General features: G+C 47.2%; 1 protein-coding gene across 2 annotated transcripts; it reads left to right on the top strand.

Annotated features, from left to right (window-relative positions):
* Window positions 1-344: 344 nt before the first annotated feature.
* Window positions 345-18,478, top strand: LOC125713102 (E3 ubiquitin-protein ligase MARCHF9-like). 2 transcript variants are annotated; one of them, XM_048983939.1, is made up of 4 exons: window positions 401-2,234; window positions 16,497-16,652; window positions 16,748-16,940; window positions 17,197-18,478. In XM_048983939.1, exons 1-4 carry the CDS (start codon window positions 1,935-1,937, stop codon window positions 17,529-17,531), a joined length of 984 nt encoding a protein of 327 aa, XP_048839896.1. In that variant the 5' UTR covers window positions 401-1,934; the 3' UTR covers window positions 17,532-18,478. The 2 variants fall into 2 exon arrangements, with proteins under 2 accessions (XP_048839897.1, XP_048839896.1); XM_048983940.1 differs by lacking the exons at window positions 16,497-16,652; window positions 16,748-16,940; window positions 17,197-18,478 and adding an exon at window positions 4,713-8,281 and having other exon boundaries at window positions 345-2,234.

Genomic DNA, 18,478 nt, shown 5'->3' with positions numbered 1-18,478 from the left:
CTGAACTGCACATTTTATTATAGTACTTTAGATTAGCTACATAAAGAGTAATTATATCAGATCAATTAATTCTGGGCAAGGACATCTTTGCTTACCAGGGGGTCTAGTGTAAGTCATCATATAGCTATTATTATTATTATGATTATTATTATTATTATTATTATTATTATTATTACATTGCATAACACCAGATTTTCCTCAAAGCTCCGGGACCCCATCACAACAATTCAAACATATGTGAATGGGCTGATGCATTCATAGTTGCAGATTTGCCTCTTTTGGTGTAGGTAGCGCAGGATTGAATGTGCTGCCCCCTCCTGGACGGGTCGCTGATGGCAGGAGAAACAACCCAAGCGTGACGGGGTTATTTCAGCATCTATCCTGTTCTTCTGCGGGACCAAAGTCATCAATCACAGGCTGGTCCAGACCAAAGGAGCACCATCGATTTTCAAATCAAGCCTGAGCGCTTCGGGGAGGGTGAACTTACCGGGACGGATCAAGGGATTAAACAAGTGTAAAATGCTGACAGATAAAAAGCGCCCCGAAGTGGAATGGGGGCAGTTGTAATGGGGCAGGTTTTTGTGGCAAACTTTTGTGAAAACGTGCGATAGCAAATGCACATTAATTGGTTGGTTTATTTATTCATTGATAGATTGAATGATGTAAGTTTTAAACCTAATTATTGTTATTAAGAACTCTGGAAGATACTGACTGTAGTGTTCAGAAAAACAATTAAGCACGTAGATACACACACACGGACACGCAGAGAGACACGGGGGAGGCACGTAACGACACACCCAGAGACACGCAAACGGGGCTCAGAGACACCGCTGACCTGCCGGCTCTCACTGCATGTGACTGCATGCGTCATATCAAGATCAGCACCTCGGACAGCAGGATCCCCCGGACGAGGAGGAAAGAGAGAATATCGGAAGAGGGGAAGCGGAGGGAGAGCGGCTTCAACGAGCAGCCCACGGCAAACGGGCGCGCTGTCTAAGGTGCTGTCAAGCGGACGGTCATTACGCTTCCCGCCGCGGCTGCATCCACACCTTGGGCTGCGATCTGATATAGCGATCCGGCTCCTCCCAAGGAGGAGAAGCAGAGGGAAAGCCATGGATGGGCAGTGTGGGTATGCTTTCTGTTTCCGAAACGTTTAAATGCGGACTGCCAGTGGTGTGAAACCGAATCGGTGCGGGACGGATCCTGAAGGCATCTCCCGAAGCGAAACGGAATTAATGATGAAATGACAACCGGGCTACCGCCGACATGCAGACAAAAGAAAGCCGCTGCCGCCGCCGCCGTTAACGCGTCCTGGCGGATTATGCTGTTGGAGAGCGCTGCGCCCAGATATGACCGTGTGGATGTACTGTTACCGCGTTGTTTTCCCTTTTTAAAAGTCCTCGCACGGCTCCTGCTCCCGGCTGCGCCCCGTTTCTCTCCTCCTCCGCTGCCTTGCGAAGCTCCAGACGGACCTGCCGTGTTGAACCCGGGACAGTGCGTCGGGAAGCGTGTCCACTGGGCGGCCGCCGGGGTCCGGGGCGCCGATCCCTGAAGCTCAGCGAAAATCGAAGAGACGAGCTGTCAGTCGGGGCTTCGCTTTTGCTTTTAAAAGCCGCTCCCTTTATGTACTTTATGTACTAACGCCATCGGAGGGCAAAACCACTGCAAACATGCTCACTTTCTGAATCCCCCGTTACTTAGCCTACTTTTCACGCTCCGGGCGGTTCTTTCGTACCTTTTTTGTAGCTGTTATGCTTATGTATTTATATCACAAATCCATAACATCTACAGACGAATAAAAAAAATACAAATAAAATAATAATAATAATAATACTGCTTGCAAAACTCAGGAGCATCCGGAGTATCGGACAGAAGTCGCATCTTTTTTTAAATTGATTTCATTTCATAGATCGAATATCGATAAATAATCAGTCATGTTCAAGTACCGGATCCGCATGTTTTTCAACGAGCTCAAGGTGCTGGTCTTGATGCGGTCCGACCGCCGGTCCGACGCGGGCTCACAGGCGCTGGGGATGCGCGGCTGTGGCTGGCCACCGTTCCCCGGCTGCTCCCCCCGGGATGATGAGGAGGAGTACTACGGGACGGAGCCGCGTCCACGGAGCCTGACGTTTGAGGAAGGGGAGCCCCGGTTGCCGCCGGGCCTGGACGAGGTGTCGCTGAGCAGCGGCATGGACGGCTTGCGGTGCCGGATCTGCTTCCAAGGACCCGAGCAGGTACCGTCCCAGGCGCCCGGGGAGCTGATTTGGGTAAACTGACAGTGTCCGTAAAATGCCCCCCCCCTCCCATTTTCACTCGGTAGATGAGTGTATAGTTCAGCATAAGCGTGAATCCGGAGTACCTGCGACTTCGGAAAGGGGTCGTTTTATTAGCCAGGCTGCGGGCTGGGACGCTTCTCAGGGTGCTCTGGGTTTAACACTTATACTGCTAATGAACAGTAACAGCCCCTGCTCTCACATGCTATATCCGCCCTACTTCACTGATTTATTGATACGCTACCTGCTTATTGTAGAGGCTGGAGAAAACGTGGCATGTTTGCCGTGTGACGGGGAGCAGTGAGCGACGTGAAAATGACGGTGACCCAGCCTGCAGCTCAGGCGCACTTTCAGTTCATATATCCTGAGTCCTGACGGCTGGGTGCTGTGAGAGTAGGAAAGGGCGATCGCCTTCAGTTAATGAACAACTCAGCAATAGAGACCGCTTGTGCTTCTCTCTACTTTCGCCCTGTTTGGGTGTCTATCCAGTGTGTTTAACAGTGAGTGTGTTTATTATCCAGTGTGTCTATGATTCCATGTTTATTCTGTGTGTAAACAATAAGTTTATTCACTGTCAATAAAAAATACCAATTTGTACCTTTGAGGTTACAATTACTGGTCTCTGGGGCTGTACCCTCAAGGGTCTGCCAATTGCACTCTATAGAGCTATAGCTGTAGGTAAAAATACCTTTTAAGGTACAAAAATGGACTCTAAGGAACATTTTTGTACCATTGGGGGTACATTCAAGATGTTTATATCTTGGGGGGGCCCAACTATAACAGAAATGTGCCTTTTTTTGTCTATTATTCCAATGCGCCTAACAGCGTGTCTTTATCCTGAGTGTTTATCTAATGTGATTATTGGCGACTGTGTGTTTATTAACTGTTGTGATTATCATTCGTATTTATTTTATTTAACAGACGCTTTTGTCTAAATTGGCGTACAAGTGAGGCAAATAGCACATTACAAACAAGAGGCTGCCAAGGCGTAAGTGGGACGAGACTGCGTCAGGCACATCACTGTGCTGTGTCCTCACACGCGGCCGACGCACTGGAAACTCCGCTGCACTCTGCCCCCTGATCCATCAGTAACCGTGTGCAGCTTCAGCAGAACATGAAAGATCTGTAAAGTGCTGCCCAGTTACTGCTGATTGACACCTGTTGGTGCAGGGTACCTCACTGATGGGTTTATGGCCTAGTTACCAGATAACACTCAGCCCAAGAGCTTCCTACTTCATGTAAATATTATAAATTTAATGTCAGTTCCTGCTTCCCTGGTGTTGAGGACGGTTCATGGCGTGTGCACAATCCACTCTGCTGGGCCGCAACGGGGAAATTACTTATGTCTATGTTCTTATTACTGTACTAAAGGCAAACGATTTTACTATTTTATTGCACATACATTGTCACAAACGAAAATACCAATTTGTACATATGAAGGTACGATTACTTGTCATTGGTGCTCTACCCTCTAGGGTCTATCAGTTGTACCCTGGCTGCAAGTAAATATAAGATACAGAAATGGACTCTGCGGGACAATTTTGTACCATTGGGGGGTACATTCATGCTTTTTGTACCTCGATGAGTAAACTGCACTAGGAATGTATCCTCTTTTCTGACAATGTTTGAGAAGTGACACGTTTTAAAGTTGTAGTGTTTTAGTGTGACCACCAGACGAACAGCACAAAGTGTCAGGGTGCCGTCACTAACCTCGTAACATATAAACATTCGCAACTGTCGCATCTATGATGCGGTGAAACGAGCATGGAGGCTGGACAAGCTCTCGCAGTCTGATGAGCGAAAGGTTAAACAGGACAAACATCAAACGGTGTTTCAGTCCAGCCGCGCTGCATAACATACAAGGAAGGCGATTGCGGAAAATAATCAGGCCTGCAGAATTTGGACGGGGCTAATTAATACTCGTTATGATTTGTTGTGGAAAATGAGGCTCCAGCTGCTCTGGGACAGGTGAGGAGGGTGAAGGGGGTTAGGGGACTGTGCCCCTGGATTTGGATTTGGGGGGGGGGGGGAATAGCCCCCTCAGCCTGTTCTCCTTCTTTGGTTTTTTCTACCCACACCTGCATAGAGTGTCGAGTTTTCAGACACTTTCTGGTCCTCGGATATCATCTCCCGTGGATGGGCTGCTTCCCTGTGATCAGGCCGCTGTCCCGGCCATTCCGGCACGCCTCGTCTCATTCGCAGAAAACTTCTTGGGGTTCTTTTAACTTCCATGGGCCTCGCCGAATGTACGTAGAACCTCCGAGGTCCTAAGCTGGGCCGACGTACGGTGAGGTAGATCCACGGAGGACTGCGATGTAAAAGCATCGCCTGCATCCCAGACGTTGGTGATTGGGGCTGAGATCGGATGCGGCGACAAATCCCCCCCCCTCCCCCCCTCACGTGATGTCACGTGACTTAGGCCGCGCCTTTCTGCTGCAGAAAACCGCGCCTCCGACCTCGCGCGCCTCGCCCAGGCCGCCGATGACGCCGGACGGCCAGCGCCTGCTCCGGAGCACAGTTGGCGCTCAGCGGGACAATCCCACGAAGCGGAAGGCGGAGGGAATCGGAACAGGAACGGAAATGGGCCGGTCCAAAGCCGACAGACGCCTTTTTTTTAAGCGGTGCTTCCTGCAGGGTCTGGAGGCACGAAGGTCCGCGTACACCTGTCAGCGGCCACCAGGACCTCATCATCAGAGCGGGGTAGCGCCCACTGCAGCCAAAACGGAGGCTGCGGGGAGCGGGAAAACTCTTACATTTGTTTCCCTTAATAAAGCAATTTTACTAAGGAGCGTTTCAGCTATTAAGAGGCGAACACTCAGGAAAGAGATGAGTCAGCTGCCGATCCCATTTGTCTGGTTGAGATGCATTGTGTGGCACCTTCATCAGGCAGTAGTGTCAGTGTTTCATGGCTGGAATGAATCCACCGTAACTGACCCTGCCTGTGTTCCGCCCTAAAGAAGGTGACGACCCCTTCTCCTCTCCACCCTGATGGAGGCTCAGGATAGAACCATCCAGAGTGGATTCTTTAGCAGCTTTCTGCCATAGCGGGTGGGTTTTTTTTTTCTATATAAAATAACAGCATTAAAAGAATAATTATTGTCTTTCACTTTCACCTTTTCCGGTCATCATGCTCATTCTCAGCTTCTTCTCTTAATGCCCAAACAGATTCAGATTCATTAGCGCTTCAAGTGGCAATTCAATAATCTGCCTTTCTTCCTTGTTGTCGGGAAAGCTCTCGGAAACCTTCACCCACTTCAAAGTTCAAAGGCATCCTGCTTCTACATTGTCCAGCTTTCACAATCATAATGAAATTGCAATATTCACAGAAAATAACCGTATTCAGAACTATTGGCAAATTTATTTTTCGAGACGTGAGACGGTACTTCAGGGAGTGTAGTCTAGTACTTTTGAAGTATTTCCAACAGTCTTAAGCCGGAAAGTGTCTCCTTGTAGTCCAGCATCTCTCTGTATATGTCCTGCATACAGGTTGAGTATGTAGTGTTTTTACTAACTAATTAACCAGTGTGGATGCTGTCTGCTGTTATAATTGTACATCCAACAGCACATATACTTCATAGTTTGTAACATATAATTGCATTAATAAGCAAATAATTTACATCTACATTTACATTTATTTATTTAACAAATATGTTTGTGAAAAATGACATACAAATGAGGTAGATAGTATACATCTATGACAGTGTCTTCATTATAAATATACCATTTTTACCTGCAACATTTCAAAGGATGTGATAGGGAACAATTTGAAAGTTTGTTGTGCAACTAGCAAAACAACAGAAAGACATTTCAGTGCCTTCCTTTGCATTCCTTTTTTTCACAAGTCATTAAGTCCCACACATACTGCAGTTTGACAAGAGATAAACGATGTCAGGGTGTGTGTCAGTTTGACCATTGAGGGATAAACGATGTCAGGGTGTGTGTCAGTTTGACCATTGAGGGATAAACGATGTCAGGGTGTGTGTCAGTTTGACCATTGAGGGATAAACGATGTCAGGGTGTGTGTCAGTTTGACCATTGAGGGATAAACGATGTCAGGGTGTGTGTCAGTTTGACCATTGAGGGATAAACGATGTCAGGGAGTGTGTCAGTTTGACCATTGAGGGATAAACGATGTCAGGGTGTGTGTCAGTTTGACCATTGAGGGATAAACGATGTCAGGGAGTGTGTCAGTTTGACCATTGAGGGATAAACGATCTCAGGATGCGATGAGCTACACAGCAGCTGTTCTGTTGATGAGTTTCCCTTCGCTGGCTGTAAATGATGCCGCCTTGATCTTGGCCTCGTGTGATTAGACCAAAGACACAAAAAACAAGCAGTCTGCAGGTATGCGAGGAGTGGGAGCTTAGTGGGAAAGCTGGACCACCTCCAGTGGAGGCAGATTCCTGTTTTTTTTTCTTGCTGTGTGCTGTGCATGTGCCTGAACAGGAAGGGAACGACAAGGAAAGGAAGAGAGAGAGAGAGAGAGAGAGGGATGGAAGAACCTTGTGGAGCATCATGTGTGACAGGATACATGTCACAGTGGGGGCGACTGCTGAATGACCCCAGGAAGGGCGAAGGGAGATATGTAAATGCAGAACAAAGGTGGGGTTTGGGGTGGTGTGTGGACATCAGAAGGTTGGCAGTTCAAGTCCCAGGATCAGCCCATAACTGACAATCACTTCTGGGGCTGTCTGATGACACTTTCTCAAAAGTAGTACCTCACTACATAAAAGAGTTTGCTAAGCAACAAGAAAAAAATGGTGTTGAGCTTTTTGTAGAGATGTTAGTTGTATGTTTTTGGTATCATGACTGATATAATAGCTTACAATAGCGTAGGAAATTATAGCCGACACTTGTATCAAAAGAAAAGCTAATGTTTCAGAATTTTAATTATTTGATAATTGTCATCATAAACAAAAGGCCCTTTTGCGAAAATGAATTCAAAAAGGCAATGTAACAAAATGAGACTGATAATGTGCTGTTGACGGGAGCTCAGTATTTGCGGGGAAGGATCGTGATCCTCTTCCTGTTTGCCGGTTCTCACTCAGCCCAGCTGGCTCGTGGTACAGTCACGGTGCACAAAAGCCAACCGGAGCCAGCTGGCCGTCGTCAACCAGGAGCGGTTTGCAGTGACAGGAAGCACTGTCCCTCGTCTTCAGGCTGTCACGCGCTCGCTTTATACAGCAAAGGTTACTTGTAACACACTGGAGCAGGTTCTGTTGTGTAGGCCATCCCAGTGGCGCCCTCTGTCTGCTTGGCAATAACCTTCATAGGCGCAATTAGGCAGCTCCGGAGGACGTCCGAAACAGTGCAGTGCAATGACAGTGTGAGCTGCGGCCATGTTGGGGGCGGAGCCTCACCCCAGGGAGCCCTGCCGCCTGTGCCAGTGTGGTGGAGGTCTGCACCTACAGAGCTTGTCCACCGAGGGGTCCGTGTGATCGTCCGTCACGACGTAGGTTTGTGTTATTTTCTGTGGTAGCATTTTAAAAAGCTATTAGTCTGTGATTATATTCAATAGCAGCTGAAAATTTAAGGATTACTAATAACTTACTCTTCAGAATCTTACTATTATGTTACTTCACAGTGGTGGGTGCAATGGAATGTTTTGGCACAATGCAATGCAAAGAAAGGTGAATATGATAAGGTGAAGGCAGATGATAAGGTAGATAGTGGTGATTATTACTGTGGCCCAAATGATGATGTAAAGAGCAGTGATTAGTATGGGGGGCCCATATGATAATACAATGAGGGTGATTAGAACTGGGCTGGAAATGTAACAACAATATAATGTAACAAGAATGTAACAATGTAACAAGAAGAAATTAGTATGGGAAGCCAGATCAGAATATACATCAAAGATCTGTGATAAGTAACAAATAAGCAGAATGTAGGTATCATCTCTGCGTAGAAGCAATGGGCAGAAATGTAAGGGTGAATGGGAATTACAGATTGAGTGGGGGTTGCAGAGTGGGTGAATGGGGGGTTACAGAGCGAGTGAATGGGGGTTACAGAGCGGGTAGACAGGGGTTGTAGAGTGGGTGGGGGTTACAGAGCGGGTGGACAGGGGTTGTAGAGTGGGTGGGGGTTACAGAGCGGGTGGAGGTTACAGAGTGAGTGGGCGGAGGCTGCAGAGTGAGTAGGTGGGGGTTACAGAGTGGGTGGGGGTTACAGAGCGGGTGGAGGTTACAGAGTGAGTAGGTGGGGGTTACAGAGCGGGTGGGGGTTACAGAGCGGGTGGAGGTTACAGAGTGAGTGGGCAGAGGTTGCAGAGTGAGTGGGCGGGAGTTACAGAGTGGGTGGGGGTTACAGAGTGGGTGGGGGTTACAGAGTGAGTGGGGGTTACAGAGTGGGTGGGGGACACAGAGTGGGTGGGGGTTACAGAGCGGGTGGGGGTTACAGAGTGGGTAGGGGTCACAGACCGGGTGGGGGTTACAGAGTGGGTGGGGGTTACAGAGTGGGTGGGGGTTACAGAGTGGGTAGGGGTTACAGAGTGGGTGGGGGTTACAGAGTGGGTGGGTGGGGGTTACAGAGTGGGTGGGGGTTACAGAGTGGGTAGCCCCTTTTCACTGTGTCCTACTGCAGCAAATTCTGCTACCTGAGTGTCTGAATTCTCTGAGATTACAGTATGAATCAGTATGTTTCTTGTTGCCATAAAAAGTTCAAGAGTCATGGACAAAGGTTTTGAACCTGCTGCATCAGACGTTTAAGAGTCTCTGTGAGATTTCTGCAGATAAAACCCTTACAGAAAAGTCAAAAGTGCCGCCGGAAAGACTAATCTAATGCTTAGATCTTACAGCAAAGTTGAGCATTTGCATAAGCAGAACCGTTACATTGCAGCAAACAGCAGCCACTGAGTATGTGCTGACAAGCACCAGCATATTTCACAAATCTGATTGGAAAATCACAGAATAAACACCTTATAGATTGCAGGGGAAGCGGCAAGAAGGCATCAGTGTCGCCATGTCCTGCCTTCCCCCACGAGAGGCTACAAAAGTGACATTTGAGGATTTTTCTTCTTTCCTTGTTCTTGTCCTGAGTTACTCTAAAAACTATAAAAAGCAGAACGATTTCTCATGTCAGGAAGTCCGGCCTTCGTGGCTGATGACCATCTGCTGCTTGTCCTGTCCAACAGGACGTCTCCCCGTGGGCAGGTACCGCCCTGAATCAAGGCATCTTTACTCCTGTAGATCTTCGTTAATCCCCGTCACCGCGGTTAGGGGCACAGGCTTCTCGCGATCTGGAAAAACCACGTTCAATTCTGTGCTCTCTCAAGCGGAGCGAAGCGAAAAGATACGAGGAATGCAAGAAACAAAGTTGACTGCGAGATATCGTGTGAGAGGCAGCCATAAACACGATCGGCATCCTCCCGCCCAGCACTGTTCATATATTTTATGTGTTTATGAGTCACGAAATTTTTTGTGTGCCCCCTGCTTCGCGTGTCATCCGCGGCTTCCGGAAAACTCCTACAAAAAATCCCGTTTAATTCCGGAAAGTCACGATGCAGAATGATCGCCTCTATATGTGACCTGTCGCCACGAAATGAGTCTTAAGTCGCACTGGTAGAACTGCACCCATAAGACTCATTTCGTGGTGATGCGTCACATATATTTATTTTCTATTACTTAGGGAACTGAACACAGATAAATTTTAACTTTCGTAAAATGATTTTAAAATTGAATAGGTCAGAATTGTTCAGAATATGGTTTATTCTCTGACTCTTTGTGGATGCAAAAGCTGGACAGAAGAAGTGCTGATGCCTTAGATCTTTGGGGCTGGTGAGGACCCACCACAATGTAACACCTTTTTTAGGTTATGAACTCAATTCCGTGGACCACGAGGAAAAATGCACGTTGGTTCTTAATAAAATCAAGCTTGAACTTTCACAAATGACCAATTGAAACTTCCATCCATCTTCTATAACCACTTATCCTATTCAGGGTCAGGGGGGGTCCGGAGCCTATCCCACAGGCTACAGATGCAAGGCAGGGAACAACCCAGGATGGGACACCAACCCATCTCAGGGCGCATTCACACACCATTCACTCACACAGGCACACCTATGGGCAATTTGGTAACTCCGATTAACCTCAGTCTGTTTTTGGACTGTTTTTGTGTGTGTGTGTGTGTGTGTGGGGGGGGGGGGGGGGAACCATAGCAGAGACCCGAAGCTTAGTCTCAGAAGGGTGGGGTTACAGTGTTAACCACTGCGCCACCGTGCCACTGCAGGTTATACTTCTTCCTGGCAGATATTCTGGCAGAATATCATCTATATGGAGACAGTTATTACAGTGGCATATTTATCAACACCAATGCACATGCAAGGGGCAGAGAGCACAGTCGGCGAGTGTCCCTGGGGTTAAGGGTCTTGTTCATGGGCCCAAAAGTGATACAACTATTCTGCCAGCAATGGTATTCAAACCCACAACCTTCCAAACAAGGGCACAGATCCCAACTGGCAGAGCTGCATGCCACCCTGAGCTATAAAACCCCAATAACAATATAAATTAAAATAGTCGACTACAGCTCAGAGAAATCATACTTAAATTACTATTAATAATCTGCTGGTAGATGCTATTGAATTTGTTTGATGTAAAGGCTTTGAATGCACTTCTCTGCCGCTTATATGTCACTACCGTTCGAAAGTTGGCGCTTAGCATACCTACTCAGCTCTGTAGGCATTTCTGATTCTCTCCTTGCGGAAATGACTTCCAGACACTTTCGAGGGGAGGAAAACCAGCTTAGAAGAAAGGCTTCCCAACTTAATACAAAAAGAAGGAGGACCCTGTGTTACCAGCCGGAAAATACACTTACTTTGTCGGGTCTCTACCGACAAACTTTCTCTGGGCTGTAGATACTTTGAGGTCGATTCTCCAATTATATTTTTGTCTGAAATGTCGATCTTGCCTCCGTTGCATTTAATTGATTGCATAGAAAAACAATTATATATAAACAATTAAAAAACGAACGTGCGTCTTATACCAACTGATGGAAAATAGTTGAGGGCTCATTAAATCAGAGATATAAATAACAATTTTGACAAAACACTGTCATGTTTTCCTTGTGAAAATAAAAAGAGTTTCTACGGATTTCATTTAGGTTCATAAAGTAAATGTCCATTATCCACGATTTGCTTGTTGCCAGAATCACGGAGGTCGTAACCCCTTATTCTTGTTTGATTAATTAATTATATATCTTGCACAGCTAGACCTTCATTTTTGGGTTAACTGCGATGGGCGTGTCCGCACACTACAGGGGGAAATACGCTTAACTCAAAAGCTCCTAACTTTTCAAGCGCTTTTTTGATATGTGTCCAACCCCTTTATTTATTCTCATTGTCATTCCGCATGATGTGTATGCTGTCGTTTGGATCGGCGTTTGTCGACACCTCAAACTTCAGCTACTAGTACTATTCCTGAAGAAATATTTAGAGACCTCACCTTTATGAGATCAGGGGGAGGAGCCAAGAGTAGCTCACAGACCACTTACTAGAAATCGGATGAATTGTGTGCTTCGCCCCTTCCTGCCCTACAGCTGCTCTGCTGCAGACCCTGAGCTCTGAGTTATGGGATGTGTACCTGCTCTGCAGCTGCTCTGCTACAGACCCTGAGCTCTGAGTTATGGGATGTGTACCTGCTCTGCAGCTGCTCTGCTACAGACCCTGAGCTCTGAGTTATGGGATGTGTACCTGCTCTGCAGCTGCTCTGCTGTAGACCCTGAGCTCTGAGTTATGGGATGTGTACCTGCTCTGCAGCTGCTCTACTGCAGACCCTGAGCTCTGAGTTATGGGATGTGTACCTGCTCTGCAACTGCTCTGCTGTAGACCCAACGCCAAAACTTTGTGTTATGGGATGTGTACCTGCTAGTATTACTGGTATTACTGTAGTTTAATACTGTAGGGCTTCTCTGGGATGTGATGCGGCTCTAAAAGAGCATTTCCCGTGAGCATTCTCCTCGTTTTGAGGGTGTGCGGCTCAGCTGTGCCTCTGATTGGAAGGTTGCTGGTTCAAATTCTGTCCTCTGTGGACTTGTCACATGTCCATTGGGCCCTTGATCAGGGCCCTTAAACCCCTGAAAAATGCCCCAGGGGTTCTAGATGGACAGCGGACCCTGCGCTCAGACCCCAAGCTTCACGCTCACCTCTATTCGTGCGAGTGTGTGTGTGTGTGTCAAAGGACAGCATTATAGGATATGTGAAAAGAGGCATTCCAGTGTGCTCCTGAAAACGAGTGTGGACCATTTCTCTGGCCTGCATGGAACACTCTGCTCCCTCCATGTCTCCCCGCATCTCACTGTCCATCTTTCCCACCAAATGTGCTAAAATGTTCTTTTCAATAATCCTGAACAACTTCCACAATAAAAAGCATATAATAAAACTGTTCTCCTTTGCACCTTCAGTGGGGCACATGAACATGTCTAGACTTTCTTGTGAAAAGACACACACAATAGCTGTATTGGTTGAATAGTCAGTGCGTTGCATCTCTACTTATAAAGCAGATCTGCGGCAGCCCAGCTGACAGAAAGAATGCAGACAAAGGTCAGACTGTAGATGGTCTGGGCTTTCTGCTCTGGGGGAGGGATGTGCTCCACCACACAGCTGGCAGAAGCCCAGGCTCCAAGCATCTACACCACATCTACCTACAAGCGCTTCCACCAAAAGCTAATCTTACTTATTACAGGCCTTGAATCTCAACAAATTAGTGGAAACAAAGTAAGACATACGTGATAACCAGGAAAAGGTTGTTAATACCAAAATGGGTTTATACTATAACAACAGGGCTAATAGTAGGTGTAAGTTAACGTTCTCATCTCTCTCATGGACCTGAAGTTTTCCTTTCTCTTCCTGAGAACAGGTGTGGTTCATCGGAAGCCAGGTAGGATAGAAAACCTACTGGATAGTAGCTCCAGTAACTATAGTAACTCAGCAGAGTTGTAGACCGCTTGTGTAAGTGTTTGGCTGATGAACCATCTACATGACTGTCATTCCCTGAAGTCCTTTTAGAGTTGAAATGAAATGATGATATTATGGCAGGTGTAGGTGAGAGTGCAAGCAAAATCCACCTGAAGCAGTGAACATGGAGCTGCGGGATAAGGGCCCACGGGCATGAAGCCAGGCACAAACCGGTGACCTTCCACTCACAGGCACAGAGGCTTAGCCCACTGTGTCGCACGCTGCCACCTAAAGTTATTGAGTTACTGAACAAACTTAACCTGGTATTGGTGCAAGCGGCCTTTGAGTTCAATGTGTTGGGTGCTTGTGAGATCGGGATGCGACGATTCCTTAGAAGAAACACTGTGGTTTGTAGCTCAGAGGTTTCGAGCCTCCACTGAGAAACCGAGGTCTTCCTCCTAGTGTGTCACTCCTGGCCTTTTGATGTCACATTGTCCTAACTGCAGACCGGCTTCTCTCAGCTTCTGTCTACAGAAGGAGGCTGTTCGGTTTCATGCCTCGATTCTTCTCTGCGTTTGTATTAGCACACGGTGCATATTGTCATGCTCACTTCTCCTGTTTTAATTTGAGAGCTTATAAAACATTCTGCATAGCAGCAGGAGCGAACAGCAGCATGTGGGAGCGATTGGGAGCGAGCAGGAGCAAATAGGATCAGGTGGAAGTGAACGAAAGAAGATGGGAGCGAGGAGGAGGGAACGGGAGAACGCAGGAGCAGGCCAGAGCAGACAGGAGCAGGTGGGAGCAATGGTCAGCGGTGAGGGGCTCTCAGCTCCACCACTCTCTCCGCTGCTCCCTTGCTCCTGCAGGATCCCTTTTTCATTTGCATCCTAATCGGATGCTTCTCTTAATTTTTTTCCTATCTTTTCAAATGAATTTTAATTGAAATGCAATCTGAGAATATTGTTCTTTCTGTTTGAAAGGTGTGTGTATGTCTGTCTGTTATGTGGTGTGTGTGGCCTGTGCGTATGTCTGTGTATGTGAGGTGTGTGTGTGTGAAACCGTTTGACTGTGTTTGTTACTCGAACTGTGTGTGTGTGAGAGAGAGCTTGTATGCACTGTGTATGTGACTGTGTATTGTTGTGTGATGGGTATGTGTGTGTGTGTGTGTGTGTGTGTGTGTGTGTGTGTGTGTGTGTGTGTGTGAGAGAGACTGTTTGTATGCACTGTGTGTGTGACTGTGTATGTGACTGTGTGTTGTCATGTGATGGGTGTGTGTGTGTGAAACTGTTTGTGTGTGACTGTGTGTGTGTGTTTCATTGACTGAAACAGACGCTGTCTTGCGTAACCGCCCCCCCCCCCCGCTGGTGACCCATCTGAGGTACGGCTCTTTTCCGGCCTTTTGCGCATGACGGCCTGCGGACTTGTGCCAGGCCTTTGGTCCTCCGCTCACCGTCCTCGGATCGATACGAGATTCCAGCCGTTCGCTTTCCTAATCGCTTCTGCTGCCGGTTGCTCCCCGGTGTGCGTCGTGCTTCCGGAGCTTTCCGGTGCTAAGCAAATCTGCCACCCACCCGCGGGTGAGGATAATTCCCTCTAAATTAAGGCTATTCCTTCAGCGCCCCCTTCAGGGCCTTCAGAGGCAGTTGCGGTTGGGGGAGGAAGAGTCCCATACAGACCACATTAAGGCGCAAATAAGCTATTTACTCACAGAATAACAGCACATGGCAATCCAGTGATGAATGTCTTTCTATAACATCTGTAACTCTCTCCCTTAGCATATGATTACAAACTGTCACCATTTTGAAATGTATTCGTAACTAAAAACAACTTTCAGTCTATTAATTACATAATTACATCTGAATTATGTATATTCTATGCAGATTATATTTCTTGGAATAGAAATCCACTTCTTTCGAACATTTCTGGATTTATTGAAACCACAAATTACTTACATACAGATCATTTTATTTTTAAATAATAAAATGACTTACAAAATATTTATAAATATACCCTTCCCTTCCACTGCTACCTCTAAGATTTACGTAAACTTACCAGCAACAGGGAATCATATCTCTATATATTTGTGGGTGGTTTTATGGTCGGAAATCTCTGCCTGGAAGGTTGTGAGGTCAAATCCCAGCACCGGCAGAGGCAAGACCCTGTGCTACCGAGATTCTGGCTGACTCTGCAGTCTGCTCCTCGCTTGTGTGTCACGTCAGACCAAACTACCTGCTAAATTGCTTAAATAAAGACAGAGAGAGACAGGGAAGCATGATCAAAGATATAGTGAGTGAAGTGTGGAGGGTGCAGGATGACAGGGGCCCTGCATGGGTGACGGCTCCTCCCTGCGTCTACCTGGACTGGAGTTTTAATTATAGAGAAGCTGACTGGTCACCAAATGGTAACTAACACATGTTATCCGATCCCCTGGGGACTCGCCTCTCGAGATCCAGGTCTTAAATTCCTTCCTCTGTTAAACAGTCAAATGGAGAGAGCAGCAGGTGCGTCATTACAGGGCCGGAAAGTGCCGGAAGGAGATTTGCTGTAGTACTCTTGTGGGGGTGTCACCGAAAAAAAAAAAAAATCATATTACCTCAGAAAAACAACATCTATGTGTTTGAGGAAGGTTCGTTTTTTCTGACATTTTAATGAATGGTCATTAGAGTCGATAATTGATCACTTGTCTTGAACCAAAAGATTTATGACTTCTATTCAGGCCTATTTGTGTTTAGAGTTTTTAAGATGTTGCTGAGTGAAGCTCTTAAATGGTGTTTGTCATTTTTCATTTAAATTTGTGTTGTTCGAATTGCTTGCATCTGTGGTACAAAAAAAGAAGCCGTTTTGTCAGTTAAGTTACAAAGAAAATCTGAGTTTGTTACTTTTTCATTCAGTTGACTTACCATTATCCACGTGACCATTTTAGACATTTCAGAATATTTGATCTTTTGTTTGGATTCACATTCACGTCTCATTAAGCAGTGAAACAATGTCGCTCGTATGCTTGGTCATTTGACTCAGCAAAAGGCTCAGAAGTGTGTGACGTGTATTTTTGCATTTTTAAAACACAAAATTCTGTAGTTTATTTTGATAATTAGCTTGGTTGCTGTATTTTGTAGTTCGTTTTGATTCACCTACAAATGGGGAATTTTGTATGAAAATACATTTTAATGTATTTTTGCCCATCTCTGCTTACCTGTCCTTGGATTTTACTGCCATACAAAATCTAGGTCATAAAGGCAATTCTCTCCTTCTCTGCATGGCAAATAATAAATGAGCAATTACTTAAATTACTTATCCATGCTTGGTGTCCCTGTGCTTCCACCCCACTCCTGCAGGGGGAGCTCCTGAGTCCATGCCGCTGTGACGGCTCGGTGCGCTGCACCCACCAGCCCTGCCTCATCCGCTGGATCAGCGAGCGAGGCTCCTGGAGCTGCGAGCTCTGCTACTTCAAGTACCAGGTGTTGGCCATTAGCATAAAGAATCCACTACAGGTAACCGCCTAGCTGCCGCCCGCCAAGCCACCCACACATACACACACACTGCCATTTAGCTAATGCTAAAACCAACCCCTGCCCCCCCTCGGCAGTGGCAGGCCATCTCCCTGACGGTGATCGAGAAGGTGCAGATTGCTGCCATCATGCTGGGCTCCCTGTTCCTCATCGCCAGCATCTCCTGGCTCGTCTGGTCGTCGCTCAGTCCTTCTGCCAAGTGGCAGCGGCAGGACCTGCTGTTCCAGATCTGCTACGGCATGTACGGCTTCATGGACATCGTGTGCATTGGTGAGCATGCGCCGTGGGGGCCACCGGGGCCACAACCATGCAGTCAGTATTACCCAGCAGACCTTTCTGCTTCCTTACTGACTCCACATCCTGCTGGGTCCTATTGCAGAAGAAGCCAAAGTTGCTCGGTAAACAGCAGCAGTGTTCAGCGGCCACATATGAGGCCACAGACGGTCACTACACTAGGGAGGGCTGAGGGTAAAAGCATCTTTACCACGGTGTTCAACCTGCCATGTTCTCTCCCTTCTGTACCCAGGCCTCATCATCCACGAGGGCTCGTCCGTGTACCGAATATTCAACCGCTGGCAAGCCGTCAATCAGCAGTGGAAAGTACTGAACTATGAAAAGTCTAAAGACCTGGGGGACCCCTCCAGCTCTGGGGGCAAGTTTGGGGGGAGGGGCTCTCATCGGAACCCCCAAGGTTCGGCCAATGGGAGCACAGAGGTGGGCCGGGGCCAGCGTGTCAGGACTATTCTGCACGACCACTGCGGCTACACCATAATGCACATCCTGAGTCAGCTGCGGCCCACGGACCCCCGCGTCAGCGCTGCTGCCAACCGGGAGGTGGTCATGAGGGTCACCACCGTGTGAGGAGCGGGTGCACGGAGGCGGGGCCAGGACGGCGTAGGGGGTGGGGCGGGCTGGGACAGCGTTCCTGTTAACAGATAAACAGGACAGAACCATTTTCTTCAGGATAATAAAACTCTTCTGATTCTGACTCCGAAAAGCACAGATCGAGTGCAGAAAGGTGTATAAACTGTATATATATATAAAAAAAACGACAAAGGACCAGAATAGTATTTATCACTGGCGTTTTAATCTTTGCTTTTCTTTTATATGACGTTGTTTGTACGGGTTTCGGTTTTATAACATTTTCGGGGAAATAACGGTCTCATACACTCCAGGTGCACAGTGCGGTGAGTCCGCTGATCTCCAGCAGGGGGCGGATGTGCGACCCGCAGTGACCACTGCAGCGGGGGGACAGCGCGCCTCTGCTCCTGTACATCTCACGTTGCGCGGGGTTACGCTCTGGCTCTCACTGTGTCCCGCGTCGGAGGCGGAATCCCGCCGCATTCCTGTCTCACTGCAGATACCGGCTGCTTGTCTGAATAAACGGTATGTTTTTGCCATGAGTTTGTGAGTCACTACGGAACAACGAAAACCGTTCAAGGCTGCATCAGCTTTATACGTGCAACTTATTGTGCGGTTTAAAAGGAATGTTATGCGGCCGTGAAGTGATGTTGGCGCAAAGCTATCCAGAGTTATTCCAATGCACTGGCCCCTCCTAACTCATCCATTCATTCTGTTCATTGCTGAAGTAACGACTTTGAATTGCTGCTGGACTGTGAGCGTGTGGCCGTGTTTCCCTTAGGGGATTACACCCCGATATCCCTTGCGGAGCACCCCAATGCAGTCAAATGTCATTTTAAAAATGAACCTTTTTTATCGAGACCATTTTGTTATTATATTTAATATGTTTTCAAGTTTGTTGGGACTGAGTCGGGAATCATACATTAAAGTCTACGTGAAGTCACCAC

The sequence above is a fragment of the Brienomyrus brachyistius genome, chromosome 18, assembly GCF_023856365.1.
Source record: "Brienomyrus brachyistius isolate T26 chromosome 18, BBRACH_0.4, whole genome shotgun sequence".
Classification (NCBI taxonomy): domain Eukaryota; kingdom Metazoa; phylum Chordata; class Actinopteri; order Osteoglossiformes; family Mormyridae; genus Brienomyrus; species Brienomyrus brachyistius.
Note: the sequence above shows the minus strand (reverse complement) of the source record. Positions and strands in the feature narration are given on the sequence as shown.